This window comes from the organism of the source record quoted next, unplaced genomic scaffold (assembly GCF_019419815.1).
Source record: "Pyrus x bretschneideri cultivar Hongxiangsu unplaced genomic scaffold, Pyrus_bretschneideri_v1 Contig4, whole genome shotgun sequence".
Taxonomy (NCBI): domain Eukaryota; kingdom Viridiplantae; phylum Streptophyta; class Magnoliopsida; order Rosales; family Rosaceae; genus Pyrus; species Pyrus x bretschneideri.
Window position 1 is genome coordinate 2,494,137 of NW_025999723.1, and position 19,956 is coordinate 2,514,092.

The 19,956-nt window shown below is 38.1% G+C and overlaps 2 protein-coding genes across 2 annotated transcripts; one reads left to right on the forward strand and one right to left on the reverse strand.

Annotated features, from left to right (window-relative positions):
* Positions 1 to 7,407: 7,407 nt before the first annotated feature.
* LOC103940893 (protein LEAD-SENSITIVE 1) lies at positions 7,408 to 8,723 on the forward strand. The gene is made up of 2 exons (XM_009351076.3): positions 7,408 to 7,553; positions 7,882 to 8,723. The coding sequence occupies exons 1-2, from the start codon at positions 7,460 to 7,462 to the stop codon at positions 8,559 to 8,561; spliced, it is 774 nt and encodes a 257-aa protein (XP_009349351.2). The 5' UTR covers positions 7,408 to 7,459; the 3' UTR covers positions 8,562 to 8,723.
* Positions 8,724 to 14,702: 5,979 nt separating this feature from the next.
* LOC103940885 (low-temperature-induced 65 kDa protein) lies at positions 14,703 to 18,120 on the reverse strand. The gene is made up of 7 exons (XM_009351066.3): positions 17,960 to 18,120; positions 17,687 to 17,851; positions 16,715 to 17,515; positions 16,368 to 16,625; positions 16,039 to 16,254; positions 15,121 to 15,825; positions 14,703 to 15,035 (listed from the first exon to the last, which is right to left on the reverse strand). The coding sequence occupies exons 1-7, from the start codon at positions 17,988 to 17,990 to the stop codon at positions 14,941 to 14,943; spliced, it is 2,271 nt and encodes a 756-aa protein (XP_009349341.2). The 5' UTR covers positions 17,991 to 18,120; the 3' UTR covers positions 14,703 to 14,940.
* Between the last annotated feature and the right edge of the window lie 1,836 nt (positions 18,121 to 19,956).

Genomic DNA, 19,956 nt, shown 5'->3' on the forward strand with positions numbered 1-19,956 from the left:
TAACCGTGATCACACAAAACAGGAGAGGACGGAAGGACACATGAAGTGGGAGGGCATACAATCCTTGTCCTTTTTAGTGGTTAAAAAAGATGACACTAGTGTTTTATAATTGAAATGTCAATTCTTATATGACATGACATAAAATGACAGTAGAAGAGTTGTTGTCAAATTTAACAACACCTGCAAATATATTTTTAGTGAATCATAATTGCTTTTTGTAAAATTTTTTATTATTTTTTGTTTTAAAAATACTAATTACAATTATGAAAAGTAAATAATACGATTAATAATATTTTAAATTTGGCATAGCGGGCGAAAAACAAAATTTATAAAAAGATCAATATGCCACATAAGCCTTCAAATTTAAATTTTGTGTTTAAAATTTGACATTTCTTTATGAGGTTAAGCTCAACACCCTTTTCTTAATGTAGACAATATCGATTGTTCAAAATTTTTTTTTTTTTGACATTTCCTTTGATGATGGTCTTATACAAGATAACCTCCCAAAGTAAAGTCAGTGGCCCACTTGTAGAAAATTACAACTAATCTACTAGTAATAATTTTTGGGTGATACTATCTACCCACCTCTTTTTAGCTCTCACACATTTTCTCAATTTTAGACGTCGGAACGAATGAATTGAATAAGATCAAAAAAGAGAAATTAAGAAGAGGTGTGTCAGAAGTAAAAATAAGTGTGTGAATAACATAATCTAATTTTTTTTACCGCAAATCCACTAGAAAGAGTAATATATTAGGTGATAATCTATTACCAAAAATAAAAATAGATTTTTTTTTTTTTGTCGAATCATTTTAAATTCCGTATCATGATATACTGTATTCTAAATTTTAAAGATTTCTCGTATTGTTGTAGTACTTGTACTGTAACACCGGTTCTTAGTTTTCAAAAAAAAAAAAAAAAAAAAAAATGTTGATGAATTTTTGAAAAAAAAATGTCACGAAAACAAAGGAAATTACGCCACAATTTTGAGTAAGAAAATTAAGTTAATAGTTCAGCTTACTCTTTCAATTTTGAACTAGTGACGGGAAACCACATTAAAAACGTAGACAAAATAAAAAAAGAATAATAAATATGTGTGCGTGTTTAAATTAGTGACCAATTGCCAACTGTAAAACTATCATAACAATTGAACAAATAGATGGTTGCGTGACAGGAGTTATCTTCGGTTGAGTGAAAGACCAAAGGAGGACCTCAAACCGACAAAGTTCTCTGCTTTGAGAGAAGACTAATCTCTAAAGATTTGAGAAATGTTATGAGAGACAACTTTTCTAATATTCTTATTTCTTTTTGTTGGAAAATAAAGACGAAAGTTTTATTTATTTAGGTTTATTTGTCTTCGTGGATTGAGAAAAACAAGTTGGGTGATATTGCTTTGTTTGTGGGGATAACGATTCAATATATATCCGTGGTGGCTTCAATGCATTAAGGATGTAAATCAAACTGCATATACTTTGTTAATGACAATGAAGGTATATATTGTTGGCATACATTTGACGATTTGCATCGTAGGAAAAGAAATGCAATGCGCTCGAGTTGCATCCCCTCACAGCCTTCCAACAAAATGGTGCAACAGTATGCTACTAAGCATTAGAAACGAAAGTGTTGATTTATCAGTCAGTCCGCCTATTGCTTCATGTAACTAGAAACGAAAATGCATGCTGCTATGCATATGTGCGCACCTGTAATGTATCTAGGCGCACATTTTATGACCCTGATGAGTGTTTATGCTAAAGTGACAAGAAAAGAGTGGCCGTGAAGCCGAAAGAGAGGTGGTGATTGTATCATGATGAGAATGTTTGCGGTTCAACACTCCCCCTTCTTCCTAGGGACGACAATTCTAACCGTTAAACCCGATAATTATAGATAACCGACCAAGCATCGGTTTTGATTACGATTGAAATTTTGCTTTAATATGCAATTAATTATCCATTCAAGCATCAGTTTTGATTACGGTTTCAGTTGTTGCTTTAATCTGCAATTGATTCTCCATGCAGACATCAGTTTTCGTATTTGAGACATTGTATTAGCGTCATTCAAAGAAATTTGAAGACAAGGCCCTGCTCGCTCATGAATTGAAGAAATTTTGGGGTTTGTGTCTTCACTAATTTTGTGTAATTTGAGAATTAAAATGGTTAAATTTTGGAGCTTAAATTTTGGGTGGTTTGACTTGAACATGTAGGGGAGTGCAAATTTTTTCATACGGAGGTATTCCTTATTTTTGTTTAAGGTACTGAATCAGAAGATGTTTTTTGGTGGATAAAACATCACAGTGCAGAGGAAAATCAGGTTTTCTTTTGCAATTTGCACCACCAAAATATGTATGAGTATTCATCTTTGTACGGTTGTCTGCGTAAAAATATATTGTGACCTCTTTACATTTGTTTCTCTTTCTGCAGTTTTTCACCAAACAAACAGATTATAAGCAACTTTTTTTTCCAATTTTTTCTTGCTTTTAATGATCATGAGGTTTGTAGATTGAAGGTATAAGAGTTTGCTCTTTTGTAACACATAAAATTACCAAGTCGTGTTACATTTTCCCTTTAATTTTTTTTTTTCATCAATTTTCTTCTGATTCATGTTTTAACACGTATTGAATATTTTTCAAATTAACAGTTGGTTCTTGCAGCCGCATGAAGAGACTGACTATTCAAGTTTCACAAGTTAGTTCAAGGGCCTTAATCACTATATAAAGGTTCAGTCCCTAAAACCAGAAGTTTCAAACTATGCTCCCAAAAGAACTCCCTGGCACTTTATCCCTTAAAAGGATCAAACAAAAAGCAGTCCCGTAAAAAGAAGACTAGAAAGAAGTCATAAAAAAGACTACAGCTCATAGTCAAGCCCCAGCTACTGAGGAAGTGACTGAGATATCCGGAGTCGGTGGGATGACTAGGAGCGGAAGATGCTAGACACCGGAAGGACTTTGAAAAGGACCGAAATGAGGAGCTATAGAGGGGCCAGAAAGGAAAAGGTGCGAAGCAGAGTAACTAGGAGCGAGGTCTTTCAGCCAAGTACTTCACAAAAAGAGTGGAAGGCGATAAAGACACTTAGACAACATTTTCGGGTCTTTTTTTTCATAGAGGAGCGTCAGTAGGACAAAACAGAAATCCCAAAACTTGCTTTCCCGGACAATGTATATTGTGAAATGGTGGCGCTATAACAAATCCAGAGTACCTTAACTTGCGGTTGCCGCACAAAGCTGGTCACCTTAACCAGTCATACCCATTTATGGAGATTCAGGATCTGAAGAGCTCACAGGACATCCTATCGCACACAAGACTAACATATTATCTTAAAGTGTCTAGCACGCGCACCTGACTACACGAAATTTCATTTTGAACTCCTTATCTCGAAGCCGTGGGCGTTCCACCTGTTTGCATTCGTTGATGCCTGCGTGACTTGGATTACCAGTTTCTCATTCACCTGCGAACAACTAGGGACAGATAGAGGTGGGATACCAGAGAGAGATCGTACTTTTCGAAGTTTATCTTTCAGCTTTCACCACTCGAACACTTCCTTCAGAAAGATTGGGATGAATTCTGATTAGGGAAGCCGGCACGCACTGGGGACAGAAAGCAAAATGTATTCATTTTTTCTTTGATTTATAGTTGCTAATTCTACCTGCTCGAGAAAGCTTTCTCAATCTTCAATCTCCTAAGATTCACCGTTCACTGGCCCACTAAAAGCCTTTCCTCTACCACCAGCGACAACTAAGGCTTCACCCGCAACGGTGTTCTTCTCTTTCGTCTGCTAACCTTCTTACCTGACTTGTTAGAATGTATTAGATGGGCTGCTCCTAGGTTTCTATCTTGGCGATAAGTAAAGAATTTGACCCGGAGTAAGACGAGTGTGTTTGCCCCTCCAGTATGTTTGGTTGCGTCTCTGCTGGAGTTCACTGGTCAAATCTAGGCTCTTTTACAGTCACTCAAGGAAATGTTCGCCTTTGGAATGAAGATGGATGAGCAGGCACTTGAGCCTGGAACTGATGAAATTCGGGGGGAAACATGGAACCGGTCACTATACTGGGGGGCGAGACATGACCGCGACTTAAGATTCAAGTACCATTGAAAAGACTAAAGGGATTTGGTTAATTTCTTCCCGCTTTACTGACCTTGATTACTTGAATAACTAATAAGGCCCTCTTTTTCTTATTAGCACGATAGGGGGTAATCCTTTCTGTTATGAGTCAATCTTGTAGGCTTTTTTTATTTTCTTTACTAGGCCCATTTTCTCTAAGCAGAAGTACTGTTAAAGCAAAAAGGAAGCATCAACCACATTCCTTTTGCGTGCGGATGTAGCTAAGTGTCTGACTCTATTGGTCATAGTTTCCTGCTGTTGCGGCCGGTGCTCGTTTGCGCGCGCGCGTGAACCAACCCAACAAACAAGGAAAGAATGCCTCTCGGGGCATCTGAGAATGATTCGAGCCCTAAGCCCGCAACTCCAAGAGCAGGATTCTTAGGGTAGACTTTTTTCCCGGCGAGAGAAGATCTGACTTCTTCACTTTCCGGTCTGGAAGCTTCCTCTCTCCCAGCAAGCAAGACGAGATCACCACTTCTTGACAGTGGCGGTAAACCCCACCACGGTGAATGAGAATGGTTTTCCTCTCCTATGAGATTTTTTTTTTTCAACCACTGGAGCTAAAGACGTGCCTTCTTCCTTGTTCACAGAAACCCTTTTCTAAAGAGCAAAGAGAACAAAAGCAAGAGCAGCTTTCCTCCCCGAGGGTAAAAGAAGACCAAGAAAATCTCGATTCAGCATAAGCAAGGAGTGTCCCATGAGAGTGATTTTTTCTGTTAAAAGTTGTGCGATTAGTGTTGCGACCATTTCCACGACCACTGTTATAGTGACGACCCCTATTCGTGCCACGGTTATTACTTGCACTTATAGCTTTCCCCTTATTAAGAAATTTTTTTTGATTGCAATTGGTAAATGTTATTAGGGTGAGAAAGGGATCATCGATCTGAAATGAGCTTTTTATGGAAGCAAGCAGATCAAGTTTTAGAGTGCAATATATCCTTGATTCTTTTTTTTTTTTTTTTTTCCTATGTGAATTATCCTAGCTTAAAAGTGAATTATATTATTGATTTTGTAATTTTATTTTGTAATGTTTTGTTGTATTTTATATATGGAGGATTTCAGTGTGAATTAAAAAAAGAGCTTCCGAACAACATATATGTTGCTGCTGCGAGTCAATTTCAAATTCTCGAATTCTCAGATTTTTTTTTTTGGCTTAATTATGTAGATGTTGGATCTCAAATTTTATAGTTCAGAATGTAAAATGTATGCTCTAAATCATTGTGACTTCCCCGTGCAAAAGTACAATGTTAAAATTAAATATTTGATTTTTAAAAGAAATTGTGATCGGACATATTTTATATTTTGGCTAGAATTCTAAAAAGTGGTAACATGAGTTAGGGTCATAGTGAATACGATGCATGATGTTTAACTCCCTTTTTTGGCGCCGGACCCTGTTATGTACGTCCAAAAGTATGGGAGGTTACATGGCTGGTTAATGCGGAGAGGGGTTCCTAGTTCGAACTTTGAACTCTCCCGTTGTTGAACCACATGTTGGGGGAAGAAAAAAAATGAATAATGTGTTGGGTGTAAGTAGAGTATAGGGTGTTATAATGGGTGTGAACGATAACTGGCTCTATAATGTTAAACTTAAGATACTTCTGGTCATAAGTTTTCTTAAATAATTGGTCCTGAGAATTTATTAGTTGGAATGGGATCTTAATTTTTTTGTGTTACCTTAATTTATGTGCAAAACATACAACTTTTGTGATTTGAAATGTTTAAGTTCTTCATTTAAATTGTACAGTTCATCTTTATGTCAGCTGAATTGAATTTATATGAAAACCAGGTTGCTGAATTTAGCAGCCCAATTCACCCATCTATTGCTTATTTAAATTATTTGAAGATTCCTATGTTGATTGGTGATTTTGTTGGATTTACTCAGATCAAATATTTGTTATCTACATCACTACATTTGAGGATGTGATTCTGTTCGTGCCACTTTTTTGGTTACTCTCTGTGGAAATTAGTCATGCCTTTTTGTTTAGATGTTAAAACATGTGTCTGGCCTGCAGGATATCTATTTTGTCATCTTCACTTGAAGGGCAATATAAGTGTTAAATGCATGTTGCTTCTGTTTCTCAGGGAAACAGAATTTTTTGCAACTGATCTTTTGTAATCAGCTCGGTTGAATGTATGTAAAAGTCGAATTGCTTATTTTATCGATACCGTTCACTCGTCTATCCTTTTTGTTCGTTCATGATTATGTTGAATTTTTTTTAGGTTAAATTTATATTATTTATGTAATTAAGGTTGATGCATTTAAGTTCTGCAACAACCCGCGTACATTTTTTCTAGTAAGAACAAAAGGAGAAACCAAGGTCTCAACCCACCACATTTCCACAAGCCGATCCCAGTCTCTTCAGCCAATCCGCTGCAGCCACGTTTTAACTCCACGAAACCACTATGTAATTGAAGTCATAGAAGGCTGCGAACGTGAGTTTTATCCAATACTTTCTGAGTTGCTTTGTTACGTTTAATCTCAGCCTTAATCAATCAAACCCTTATCCATATATACATTGAATCTCAGCCTTAATCAATCAAACCCTTATTCATACATAGTATAAAACGAATGCACAAGGGGTTTATATTTAAACTATACTATAAACTGTTGAGAGTTATCCCGCATTGGTGAGAGACAAGATTTGCTATGTGCTTATATTATCTTGGGCTACTCCCCATATTGCCAATTGGTTTTATGGTGGAGCCTCAATCTCATCATGGTATTAGAGTAAGGTTGTCCACATGTGAAGCCCAACGGCCACACGCGCTCCACGTCATCCAGTTGTTGTCCACGTGTAAGCTTGAAAATCCACCACACGTGCGAGGGCGTGTTGAGAGTTGTCCCACATTGGTGAGGGACAATGTTTGCTATGTGCTTATATGATCTTGGGCTACTTCTCATATTACCAATTGGTTTTATGGTGGAACCCTAATTTCATCATGGTATCAGAGCCAGGTTGTTCACGTGTGAAACCCAACGACCACACGCGCTCCACGGCATCCAGTTGTTGTACATTTGTAGACTTAAAAATCTGCCACACGTGCAGGGGCGTGTTGAGAGTTGTCTCACATGTTTGCTATGTGCTTATATGATCTTAGGCTACTTCTCATATTACCAATTGGTTTTATGATGAAACCTCAATCTCATTATAAACTAATATACATGTGTTATGATACGTGAGCGGATTCGTAACATCATACGTCACTAGGGATTCGTAACAGCATGCGTCACCAGACGTTGAATATCTGTAAGCATGCGGGCCATATGTGTGTATATCTTGTACTGTCTATCAAACCAGTGGAGCTTAATCTAATCCGTCCCTTTATCAACTCATCACAGAGAGAGAGAGAGAGAGAGAGAGAGAGATGGGACTGTTCTCAAACAAGGTTGATAAGTCCCAGATCAAGCCAGGAGATCACGTCTATACCTATAGAGGGCTGCACACATACTCCCACCATGGTCGGTAATTAAGAGCATGTTTGTCATTGTTTCTAAGTGCCTCTATGTAAATATGTTAAAATTGTTATCAAAAGTTCAAGTGTTTTGTGGAATAGCGTAAATGCTTTTTGAAGAGGCATTTTGTATATGAATTCCCTTTAAAGCATTTTTACGAGTCAAAATTACATTTCTAAGTTTTTCTGTTAAACGAAGTTAAAAACTATTTTTGGCTGTTAAAGAAATGCTTCTCTAATTTTAACTTCCAAATCTGACCTCACACCCCTAATCTCTCAGAATAATTTATTTTATACATATTTAGCGATTGGCTTTTGGTTATATACATATTCAGGAATATGCGTGGAGGCAGATAGGGTGATCCACTACACCAGAACACAAGCTGCAAAAAAGAAATTAGGGATGTTTCGGAAGACTAAATGCAAAAACTGCGGGCATCACCCAGATATGGCACGAGGAGTGATCAAAACTTGCGTCGACTGCTTCCTACACGGCCATCGGCTTTACCGCTTCGGATACGGAGTCTCTTATGCTCACTTCCTATTGAAATTTCCAGGAACTTGCACGACGGGTCGTTCCAATTCAGCCGACGAAGTCATAGCTCACGCCACAGAACTGCTCAACAAGGAAGAGGGTTTCGGAGACTATAAGCTGTTTAGTAACAACTGCGAATCGTTTGCGATTTTCTGCAAAACAGGAAAACGTCTGAGCGAGCAGGCATTTTCTGCCTTAAATAGTACTAAAATCTTGTTCAAAGCGTTTGTGAAGCATAACGTGGAAAGGCTTCTGGAAGACGTGTCTATTCATCAACCAGACAAGTACATGCTGTTGAAACAAACTTTTGAAACTGATGTTAACTTGCCCATCAAGGAAATTATAGCCCAACTTCGAAAGCTCAACGAGAAATATGATGACGAGCAGGAGGATGTCACTGATGAAGATCTGTTAGACGACCACGAGTGTCTAGAGATCAACGATGAGGAGGGGGATGATGGCCGTCCCTCTCAATCATAAGATTAAGTGATATCTTTACTAAATAAACTCATGTTGTAAGCTACGCTAGCTATTAGTTTGGATCCGATGTGTGTCTTGATTATGTATTACTTTATCTTTAAACTTGGAAATGTAAGAATGAATAATTTCCCTTTTTCGGCTAATGTTTGAAGTCAACTCCAATCTGGTCATATGAAAAACTGCAAAATTCTTGTTTACGGCTCACTAAAAAATCTATTATATAAGAACGATCTCATAATTCTAGTAACAATCGATATAATGGATAAAATCCACTAGTTAATAAGGTTTTTTTTTTTTTTTTTTTTTTTTTTTTTTGTCGATCACTAGTTAATAATTGGATTTGTGGGTTTTGTGCGTTAAAAGAGTGATATTTTGGTGAGTAGGATCACATGACATTAATGTTCATTCAAATTATAACACATTTTTCTATTTATCACTGACTGACTGAACTATAACCTCAGCAGTTAAGAATGAACTCCCAATGACCAATCAAAAATCAACATCCCAATTGATTATATTGAAAAAGTTAAATCCCAGGTAGTCAAAATTTCCGATGTAATCCAAGCCAAGTGAAATGAAATCAATTATTTTGTTAGATATGTAATAGTAAAAATAAATAAATAAAGTAAATTAAAGGCAATTTTGGCACTAAATTTAAATTATGGAGCTTTATATATAGAGATAAAAACTTGGGTAAAGTACAAAAAACTACCTCAACTATTGGTGTCACGACACTTTCATATCTCATCTTTTAAAATTAACAATGTCATACATCATCTTATGAATTTGTGCCAATGTCAGACCTCCGTCAGTTTTTTTGTTACTTTTTCTGTTAAATGCTGACGTGGCTAGAAACGGGACCCATTTTTATAAAAATAATAATTAAATATTTAAAAATAATAATTAAATATTAAAAAGATTAAAAGAAAAAAAAAAAAAAAAAAACCCATCAACTCGTGTCCTCTGTAAACACGAAAAATTCCTGAAACAAGAAACAAGAATATGTGTTCAAAATATATTTTTGTATTAATAATGATTTTGGGTTACAATCTCTTTGTAATTTGATCCTCTGATTCTATCTTCGTATGATGTAGGTTTGTGGATGAGCTGTTGATCCAAAGGGTCGTCGGGGCTTGATCTAGGGATGAACAGTTGATGAATGGATCTTCAAGGGGCGTTGGGCTTGATCTTGAAGAATGGGTGTATGGGTTTGTTGAGGTTGTTGATCCAAAGGGCCGTTGGGACTTGATCTTAGGATGAACGGATGATGAGTGATGAACACTTTCTTCAAGGGGTCGTTGGGGCTTGATCTTGAATTGGTGGAAGTTCTTCAAGGGCCGTTGGGGCTTGATCTCGAAGGAGGATTTGACGAAGAACGAAGAGTGCTTTCTTGATCCTTCGGGATTTTCTTGAGAGCTTTAGAGTTTCAAGGCTTCAAGGTTTTGGTGTGTATATAAATTCCTCCCCTTTCCTCTTGATGGAGAAGGCTATTTATAGGCTAAGAGAGTGAATCACCACCATCCATTTTTGGTGAAGTGAGTGGAGTTGGTAGGTGAAGTAGATGTGTAATGTAGGTGAAATGAATGTGTGATGTAAGTGAAATGAATAAATGTTGTAATTTTAATACATTGGTTAACATTTATTTCACTGAAATTTCGGTGTCTACATCCCCCTCCCCAAAAACCCAGATCCCCTTCTCGGAGTTCTCCCTCACCCAACCCTCTATCTTCTCTCTCTCTCTCTCTCTCCTCTTTCTCTTCTTTTTCCCTACAACCTGCATCCCTAAAATCCCAAAACCTAGAAACACCGTCGGCGAGCTCTTAGTCGTCTGACCCGATGATCGCCGATTCACCCTAGACCATTCATCGCCACTCACGCTGGCATCGGAGCTCTAATTCTAGCACCACAGGTGCTTCTGGTTCCCCCACTTCAAATACCACGGCAAGTCGAAATTGTAAAGAGGCTTCGCCCTCTCAAAACCCATTGCCATGGACTTCACATCCACTCTCTCCTCCTCATCTGACTCGCCTATATACATCATTTATCAGAAACTCAGACCAAAGAGAGCCACTCTCAGATCACAACTCTCTTTCTGTTTCTCACGCCTCCTCTGAATTTCTCGAAAAATCTCGAAATTTTTTGGGAAAAATGGAAAGTTTTTCTATTGGGATTGTTGTTGTTGTTATTCTTTTGTTTTTCTCTCGCAAATCGCCGGAGGGACAGACTCCGAGGGCGAGGAGGAGAAAGGAATGTTGTTGTGGAGGTTGTGGCTAGAGTTAGGGTTTGGGGGCGATTGGGGGTCATGGCCGTCATCGCTGGAGTCAACGACAGAGGTAGGGTTGTCGTCGGTGGGATTGGAGAGGAAGGTTGGGGGGACGAGTGGGAATGATTTCTAGGTTTTGGGATTTTAGGGATGCAGGTTGCAGGGAGAGAGAAGAGAGAGAGGCGAGAGAAAGAGAGAGAGAGAGGAGAGAGAGGGTTGGGTGGGAGAGAACTCAGACAAGTGGATCTGGGTTTTTGGGGAGGGGGGACACAGGTTGATAGGTTCTTTTTTGTGTTTTTAATTTTTTTTGTTTTTTTTTGTTTTTAATATTTAATTAATTTTTTTAACCATTTAATTAATGTTTTAATAAAAAATGGGTCCCGTCTCTGGCCATGTCAGCATTTAATAGAAAAAGTAACAGAAAAACTGACGGAGGTCTGACATTGGCACAAATTCATAAGATGAGGTATGACATTGTCAATTTTAAAAGATGAGGTATGAAAGTGTCGTGACACCAATAGTTGAGGTACTTTTTTGTACTTTACCCTAAAAACTTTCACTATATTTCAAGTAACTCTATTAGTTTTTAAACATGTCAATAAAAGACAAAAACATGAAAACAACTAAAGCTCAGCCCAAAAACATGAAAACAATGTTTTAGAATAGGGTTATTATACAAAATGATCCCTGAGATTTGCATGATCAATAGAAATGATCTCTGAGATTGAAAATCAATAGAAATGGTCCTTGAGATTGTCTACCATCCATGATTTTGGTTCTTCCGTTAAAAATTCTTTGGGAAATTTTCAAAGCTTTGTAACTCAATCGATTCTTAACCAAATTCGACCCATAATATATCAAAATGAAGATAAGAAAGTGTAGAATAAGATTATAACTATTCGGAAGCCCAATGATTGCCGGAGATGGCCGGAAAATAGCCTGAAAGGAGACTGGTTCGAGGGAAAACTGGAAAATTCGCTGGAAACTGGGTAAACTTCAAAGTTCATCACTTCTTCAATACTCAACAAAATCGAGTGATTCACAAACAAAAATTATACTTCTCGACGAGATGAAGAGAATGATATCTTTCTTTACTACTAATTCATCGTCGTTTGCCCCGAAAACTGCTCGAAAATGGCTAACTCAAAAATGGTTAGCCATTTTCGAGCTGTTGTCTAACCAAACCATGGCGATTTAGCCTTCGAAAAAGGTACCATTCTCTTCATCTCATCAAGAAGTATTATTTTTGTTTTTGAATCGATCGATTTGGTTGAGTATTGAAGAAGTTATGAACGTTTAAAGTTTACCCAGTTTCCGACGAGTTTTCCAGTTTTCCTGCGGACCAGTCACTTTTCAGGCTATTTTCCGGCCACCTCAGGCAACCATTGGGCTTCCAAATAGGTATAATCTTATTCTACACTTTCCTATCTTTATTTTGATATATTATGGGTCAAATTTGGTTAAGAAACGATTGAGTTACAAAACTTTGAAAATTGCCCAAAATCGTTTTTAACAGAAGAACCAAAATCATGCATGGTGGACAATTTCAGAGACCATTTCTATTAATTTTCAATCTCAAGGACCATTTCTATTGATTATGCAAATCTCATGGACTATTTTGTATAATAACCCTTTAGAATATCAGTCATACCCCTAAATCTTTAGGGCTGTTAATAAAACTCAACCCTCACAACTCCAACAAAATTGATAGTTTGATCGCATTTGGCGTCTACATTCTGCGTACAGCTTGCCTAGATGTCAATGTGGTTGTGATTTTGATGTGATATAACTTTCTAGTGCAATTATGAGAATAATTAATGTGTTCAAATTGAAGCATAAAATCGTAGGAAAAGACTTGGCTGCTGAAAGATTCAGCAGCACCTCCTGCTGCCAACCAACACGGCTGGACACGTGTCCAAGTTGTGATTAAAAAATTCACAACTTGGACACGTGTCTAGCTGTGATTGGTTGGCAGCAGGAGGTGTTGCTGAATCTTCAGCAGCCAAGTCTCGTTCAAAATTGTATATTCAGGAAATTTCTAGTAGCATACAATCCAAGATATATTATTTAAAATTAACATCAAACAGTGTGTTTAGGAGATTAACATACAACAAGGACATATTTCTCTCGAGATATAGACGTCAGGTGAGGATAAATATAGAGAGGACAGCCAATAATGAGTATTTATTAAATATAGCCAAATATTAGCCCCTAATTTAAAAAATGTCAGTTTTTATAAAAAACTTTTAAATATACCTAAAATATCACTTAAATAGACACAAATGCCCTTAAACTTTAAAGCTAAAAAAATTAAAAAACCAAAACCTTGTTAGATGAAGGGTTCTCATAGCTAAACCTTAAAATTGGAGGAGACCTATTGAAGGCATCAACTATTGGTGAAGAATTGTGCATCCCTAAACGAAGATGAGTGTAGATGGTTAATTTTTTGCACTTTTCCTCGTCTACGTTTTCTCTTTGCTTTTGTAGTTTCTTCCTTCGATTGAATATTTATGGAAGAATGAACTGTCAATTTTTATAACATTATTTATCTCAATTTTCCTTTGGATTATATGTGCTTCGTATTTAATTTTCCACCTTTGCATTATTAAGGGTGTTGTCTGTGCCCGGATTTTGTTTTTGAAGATTATCATTGACTGTGGTAGTGAATTGAGAGATTTGTTGTGTTCTTAGAAAGTGCAAAAAACATATTTTAAGGTTTATAGAATAGAAAATCTTCGGGTGCATATTAGAAAAATTAGTGAAAGCACCACTTGATTATGGCACAAGAATATTTTAATCAACAACTAGTTATTTGTATGAATTAAGGGTATTTGTGTCTATTTAAATGATATTTTTGATATATTTGAAAGTTTTCATAAAAACTGACATTTTTGAAATTAAAGTCTAATATTTGGCTATATTTGATAAATTCTCCCTTTTGTATTAGATTAGATATGAACCCTACTAGCTTAGGACTAGAACACAAAAATGTAATCAGAAGTCCCGTAGAGACAAGTCGCAGCAATCATTTGAAACCCTAACCCTATCTCTTATTTGAGCACTGGCTCCATTAATTATATAGTGTCGGTGCCTCTGCCTTCCACATTTGTTACACCAAAAATAATTCCCGAAAAAAACCGTTTATATTATTCGGTTATGATTTTGAATATGATTATAAGGGTCTCCAAATTGTATACGTAACCGAATCCGACCTGAACAGTAAATAATATAATTTATATATAATATAATAGTATAATATATATATATATATATATGTATGTATGTATTTGTATATCTATTATTCTCCAAATCATTGCCTTGAGCATAAAAAAGTTGGATTTTGTAGGAAAGTAAAATTTTGAATCAAAATCAATGCAAACTCAATGGTTATGAGAGACGTCAAAGACAAACCAACATCATCAGTGTTTCAATATTTATACTCAACAAGATTGATTTATTCATTGGATCATTTTATACATCAAATGTTTAATAAGAAAATTAATATCTACTAACTTAAAATATCTCAATTGAACAAATATATTTTTTGTATTGACAAAGATGGATATACTAGTTAACCAATGAGGAATCCGTTACCCGATGAGTATAGTTATGGATTATACTTAATGGTTAATTTACGGCTATATATATGGTTAATTTTCATAGTTATGAGAATGGATATAATATTTCCGTCTCCAAACCGAACCGTTACCATCCCTACTTCTTCCTCTCATCAAGAACAAAGTAACCCAAAATTTGTTAGCAACTTCAATTTGATGCATCTGATTCTTACTTAAGATTAGTGTATTTGTGCTTAATGCTAATTATTCCATCACAAAAATTGATCAACGCATGAATAATCTAATTAAAACGCCGAGATCAACAGTAAGTGCACGTAGATAAAATCATAAAATCCCCTGCTTGGAACTGAAACAGAGTGTCTCTGTTTTCTAATCCATTACATACATCATGAGACTTCAACATATGAAGCAACATTCGAAATCACAAAGTCACACTTATCACTCCACAACCCACAACATTTTCTCCAAGTACAAAACAAAACAAATTAAACGAAGTAAAAACCCAATTTATTCACCAACTTCCTTCCATCCACGACCATCACTTCCCGGACTCGTCAAGTCTCCGCTTCTCCACACCGCCGCGACCTCGTTGCTCCGCCACTCCACTGCCAGAACTAGAGAAACCCTCTGTACCTGCCATCCAAAAAAGAAAATAATTGGTCAAATTCGAATTAGCCGAGTACAAATTCTGATTAGCAAAATACTATCGAGTTTTTACCAGTTGAAGAACCACGGGACTCTGGAGAAGCAGTGGTTTGATCAGCTTTCCCAAACAACGAACCAACAGCCCCTTTAAGCGTATCCGCCACAACCTTCCCATAGCCAGACTGCTGGACATCCTCAGCCCCATAATCCGGCCCCAACTGCCGAGTCACCTCCTCGGTCTCGGTCACTTTCCCGACAGGCCGAGCACCACTCCGAGGCTGCTCGGCCTTACGCTCATGCAGGGTTTCCGATACGACCTCAGAAGGCGCCCTGTCCTCCTCACCGGGCTTCAACTTCTCAGACAAATAGCCCTTCACAGAAACTCCTTTGTCCTTCCCGGCTTTGTCATACTCACCCCGGGTAGTAGCAGTACCCTGGTGGACTTCTTCTTTGCCCGCCGTCCCTGTACTGCCAGGGAGCTTCGACATCAGGGTGCTCCCTGCCCCGGCAACCTTCTCAGAGACAGGTGTCGGCTTCTCAGTAACTGCGGCTGTAATGCCCTTACCCTGTTGCTCAGGTGCAGCTGATCCGGACCCAACGGCTGCGTGATCTCCATGTTGCTGTTGGTCAGTGTCGCCACCATATCCTAGCTTGGAAGCGACGACGTTTTTCGCAGAAATTGCTGCATCGGCAATAGCATTAGTGGCTGATGATATTTTCCCAGCATAGCTCCCCTGGTTTGATGGATTCTCAGGAGAGCTCAGATTTTGTCCTGTTCCTGGATGAATGTGTAATGTTATTACTAGACTAAATGTGATAACATATAAACGTATCGACTACATATAGACGACTGTAACGTCGAAACATGAACAATTAGAGAAAATTTTCATTCTTATGGGAACACAAGTGGTGCACCGCGTGTTTTAATATCGATAACATATCCAGCTTTTCAGAAGGGTCATTACTAAACGTATACTATTCCCGTAGTTACCTGAAGTTTGATAACTGGAAGCCTGAGGCTTAACAAATTCGTGCTGATCATTGTTCCCGCCTCCATATCCAAGCTTGGAAGCGACGGCATTTTTAGCAGATATTGCCTTGTCGGCAACGGCGTAACTACCGCCCTGGTTCGGTGGGTGCTCAGGAGAAAATTGATCATGGCTTCCAGTGCCCAAGTTTTGATTTGTTCCAACATCATGGTGTAATCCTATATCAACAACATATCAGTTATAACCATATTAACTACATATTGACAATATATCCGCATTGTATTATACATATTCGCATGTTATATATCTTAAGAACATATCTGTTAGTTACCTGATTTAGTTGAATCATTTTCTGGAGAAGAAGCATAAGGATTAACATCTTCACGTTGATCATTGTTCCCTCCGCCATATCCTAACGTGGAAGCCACAGCATTTTTCGCAGATGTCGCCTTGCCAGCAATGGTGGATGCGGCAGATGAAGCTTTCTCGGTGTAACTACTGCCCTGGTTCGACGGCTTGGTATCTCCCGCATGGATGCTCATCTTATCAAACGAGCGGTGAGTCTGCGTAATTCCAAATTCATCGCCACCTGTTGCATGTTACAGTTTACTTATTCGTAGCAAAAAAAATGTAAGTAACTTATAATTTAAGGCAAAAAAATTGTGCGTTATGGTTTACCAGCATTAGTAGGATCAGTAACTTTAGTCTGATCATTTGAAGGAGTAAACGCCCGAGGGTCGGCCATACGAGCATTTGGATCCTCCTCCAATCCTCTTGGTCGGTCCAAGTTTACCTCGGACTGCCCGAAATGCCCTTCGTTTCCGGTAGCAGAAGTATGACTTGGGTCTGTAACATTGGTCTTCTGGTAGTCTCCACGAGAGGAAATAGGGGCGCGATCGTCCAATCCCCGGTGGTGCAAAGGGACCCTGGTTTGACCTGAATGCCCTTCTTTCCCAGTAACAGAAGTCTGCCTTGTGTCAGCGACATTGGTTTTCTGGTCATCTCCTCCAAGGGAAGAAACAGGGGTGTGCTCCTTAGATTGACCTAAATGCCCTTCTTTCCCAGAAATGAAAGTTTGACTTGGGTCAGCACCCTTGGACTTGTACTCTCCCAAGGAAGGCAGAGGAGTGTTCTGTGGGGCATTAGGTGCTTCCCCCGTTACAGACGTCTTCCCGAAATCAACTTTGGGCTTCTGGCTTGGAATTTGATCATGCCCAACGAGAGACTCCGTCGTCGAGGCATGGTAATTTGGCCTAGGCTCGAGTACCTTGTCGTGCATGGGTGTCACTCCTGGCTGAACGGAATGAGTTTGCCTAGTGCGTTGACCTGAAGCGGGTGCGCAATCCTTCATCGGATCAGTCTTCTCCAAATGCGGCACTTTGGGATCGTCATCGTGCTTCGCTGCTCCTTTCGTGTCTCCAAATTTTTCCACTGGTACCTTCGGAATGTCTCCTTGCCCCGTAGCACGGCTTCCAGTTGCTGCACATCATATTCACACATTTAATCACGTTTGTGTCCCAAAAGAATAAATCATAGCCAAGTTAGATCGATGCCAGCAACCAACCGACCTCTAACCAACTACCAACTACCAACTGACATAACTATGCCCTAAATCATTAAGATGAAAATAAGTGAATTGAAACAACATACTTGTTGCACCATGCACTCCAAGGTCTTCTCCTTTTTCTTCACCATCTTCACCATCTTCCTCGTGTTCATGGCCTTGACCATGCTTTGTGAGCTTGTTCTTTATCTTCTTCGCCTTGTCCCTTACCATCTTGAAAACCGACTTCTCCTGGTGGTCCTCCTCCTCGCCTTCATATATACAAATTAACAAATAAATTAACAAAATTGAAAAACTAACACCGTTGTTAATTAAGTATTTGAAGTACACCAAGTAAAATGAGGTTTCTCGTTTTTTACCTTGGTGCGTCCCGACGTGTTGCGATTCCATGATTCAAATCAGTGAAACTTCACTAATTAACTGCGAGTAAAAAAACTGCTTTGTGATTTGCCCTTTTAGGTTTGCAGAAAAGATCAGTGCTGTGCAAAACAAACGAGTGAAAATGGAGGTTTATAGGGACTAGCTTTAACAGGAAACACAGAGGCTTCTTCTGCCACCTTGGCATGACTCTGTCGCCCGGAACGAGACACGTGGGATAATAACCGTCCAGCTTCTAGTTTTCTGCCACGTAGCACCATCCGCTATACGTGGCATTCGGGCAGCGCTAGCTGGTTTTGTGCGGATAATATCATGCAGTTTGCTCTGCGGGAGATTTTTTAGGTACGGACATGATCATTGAACACGGGTACACCAATCAATACATTCTGATTAGAAAAGATTTTTTAGTGTGATCGGTACACGGAATGGTACACCACATATCATTATGCAAATGATGGGATATGTATGCTAAAAAGTTAATAACTTAAAAAATAAATTTTTTTACCATTTCTATTAAAACACGTGATGTATCACTTTGATTTCTGTCATAATAAAAAATTTCCCCTGTTTAGCTCGAGTCTGGAGAAAGCAAAAGGTTTGTATATATGGTTGGTATGGACACACCTGCACCTGACACCTAAACGCTGCAAATGATGACTTGGTATGTCGACCAAGCGACACAAATGATGACTTGGTATGTCGACCAAGCGATACAAATAATGACTTGGTATGTCGACCAAGCGATACAAATAATCACCATGTCGACCAAGCGATGCACTATCGACTATCGATGTGTCATCATCCATGTTGGTCAGACTATTGAAAGTTCGATTACAAAGTAGCATCTTGATTGACCAAAAAAAAGGTAGTATCTTGATGACATGCTAGTTTACAGAAAATCTACCTTGAAGGTAACTGGCATGTGTCATAAGAAGTGCAAACAAAACCACCTATATCTTTATGCATAAAGGGAGCACACAAAAAGTGAAACGTTTGAATATTCTTAAAATGCTCTTACTTGATAGAGAAGAACAACATACAACTACCCAATTAAAATATAGACAAAGTTGTAAAATTACAAACTTTACAAAACTGAAGTTGCTCCTCTACATATAATGTTTGAGCAAACCTTAAGTTTACATTTTTCAACCGCTAGATGAAGAACCCACACTTATAGAATAATCGTAAACAACGTGGCCCCTCCAATCGGTCATCCTGCAAAAATAGTTTACCACATCTAATTTCAGGTGAAAGTAATCAAAATCACTCTATAGACACATGTACAAGATTGAGGTTTATCTTTAAAGAATATGAAAGAGAAATATTAATGAGACTCTCTCAAAATAAGACCCTCGATAGACTCCGTACCACATCTGTCTTTTTGGCACAATTTTTGCCTAGATCATAAAATATTATGACAAAAATCAAAGGTGGCGGAAAGTCCATGAAGAATCTCAATTTTAAGAGAGTTTCCATAGCAACGAAGCCATAGAGTGAATAGTTAATTAAAGCGCAAGTAGCGTATTTGTCAATTAGAATAATCGCTTCAATTTAAGAATCTAGAGTTCAAAACTTTTTAATGTACAAAAAATAGAAAACTAAAATCAATAAGTTCATAATGGAGTTTTAACCACCACGGAGTGGCCCAGTGGTTCGGGACATTCCAGGTTCGTATTTCATACGATACGTCATAAGTTCAATTTTTGGCACTGATGTATCGCACGATAGTGTCCAGAGAAGGCTGAAATACCTTTATGAGTCTTTCCGACCTCCGGATTGAAAACTGGCGTGGTGAAGCCACATGTGGTTTATTTTATTTTATTTTATTTTTTTTGACAAAAACAAAAATGGAGATTTAAGCACCTCAATTCATAATCTTAATCGTGATTACATGCATGCCGTTGGATGCGAAGACCGAATTATTACATTATCCATCCAACGCAAGATATAGTTTCCGCATTCTAGTGCATAGTACACA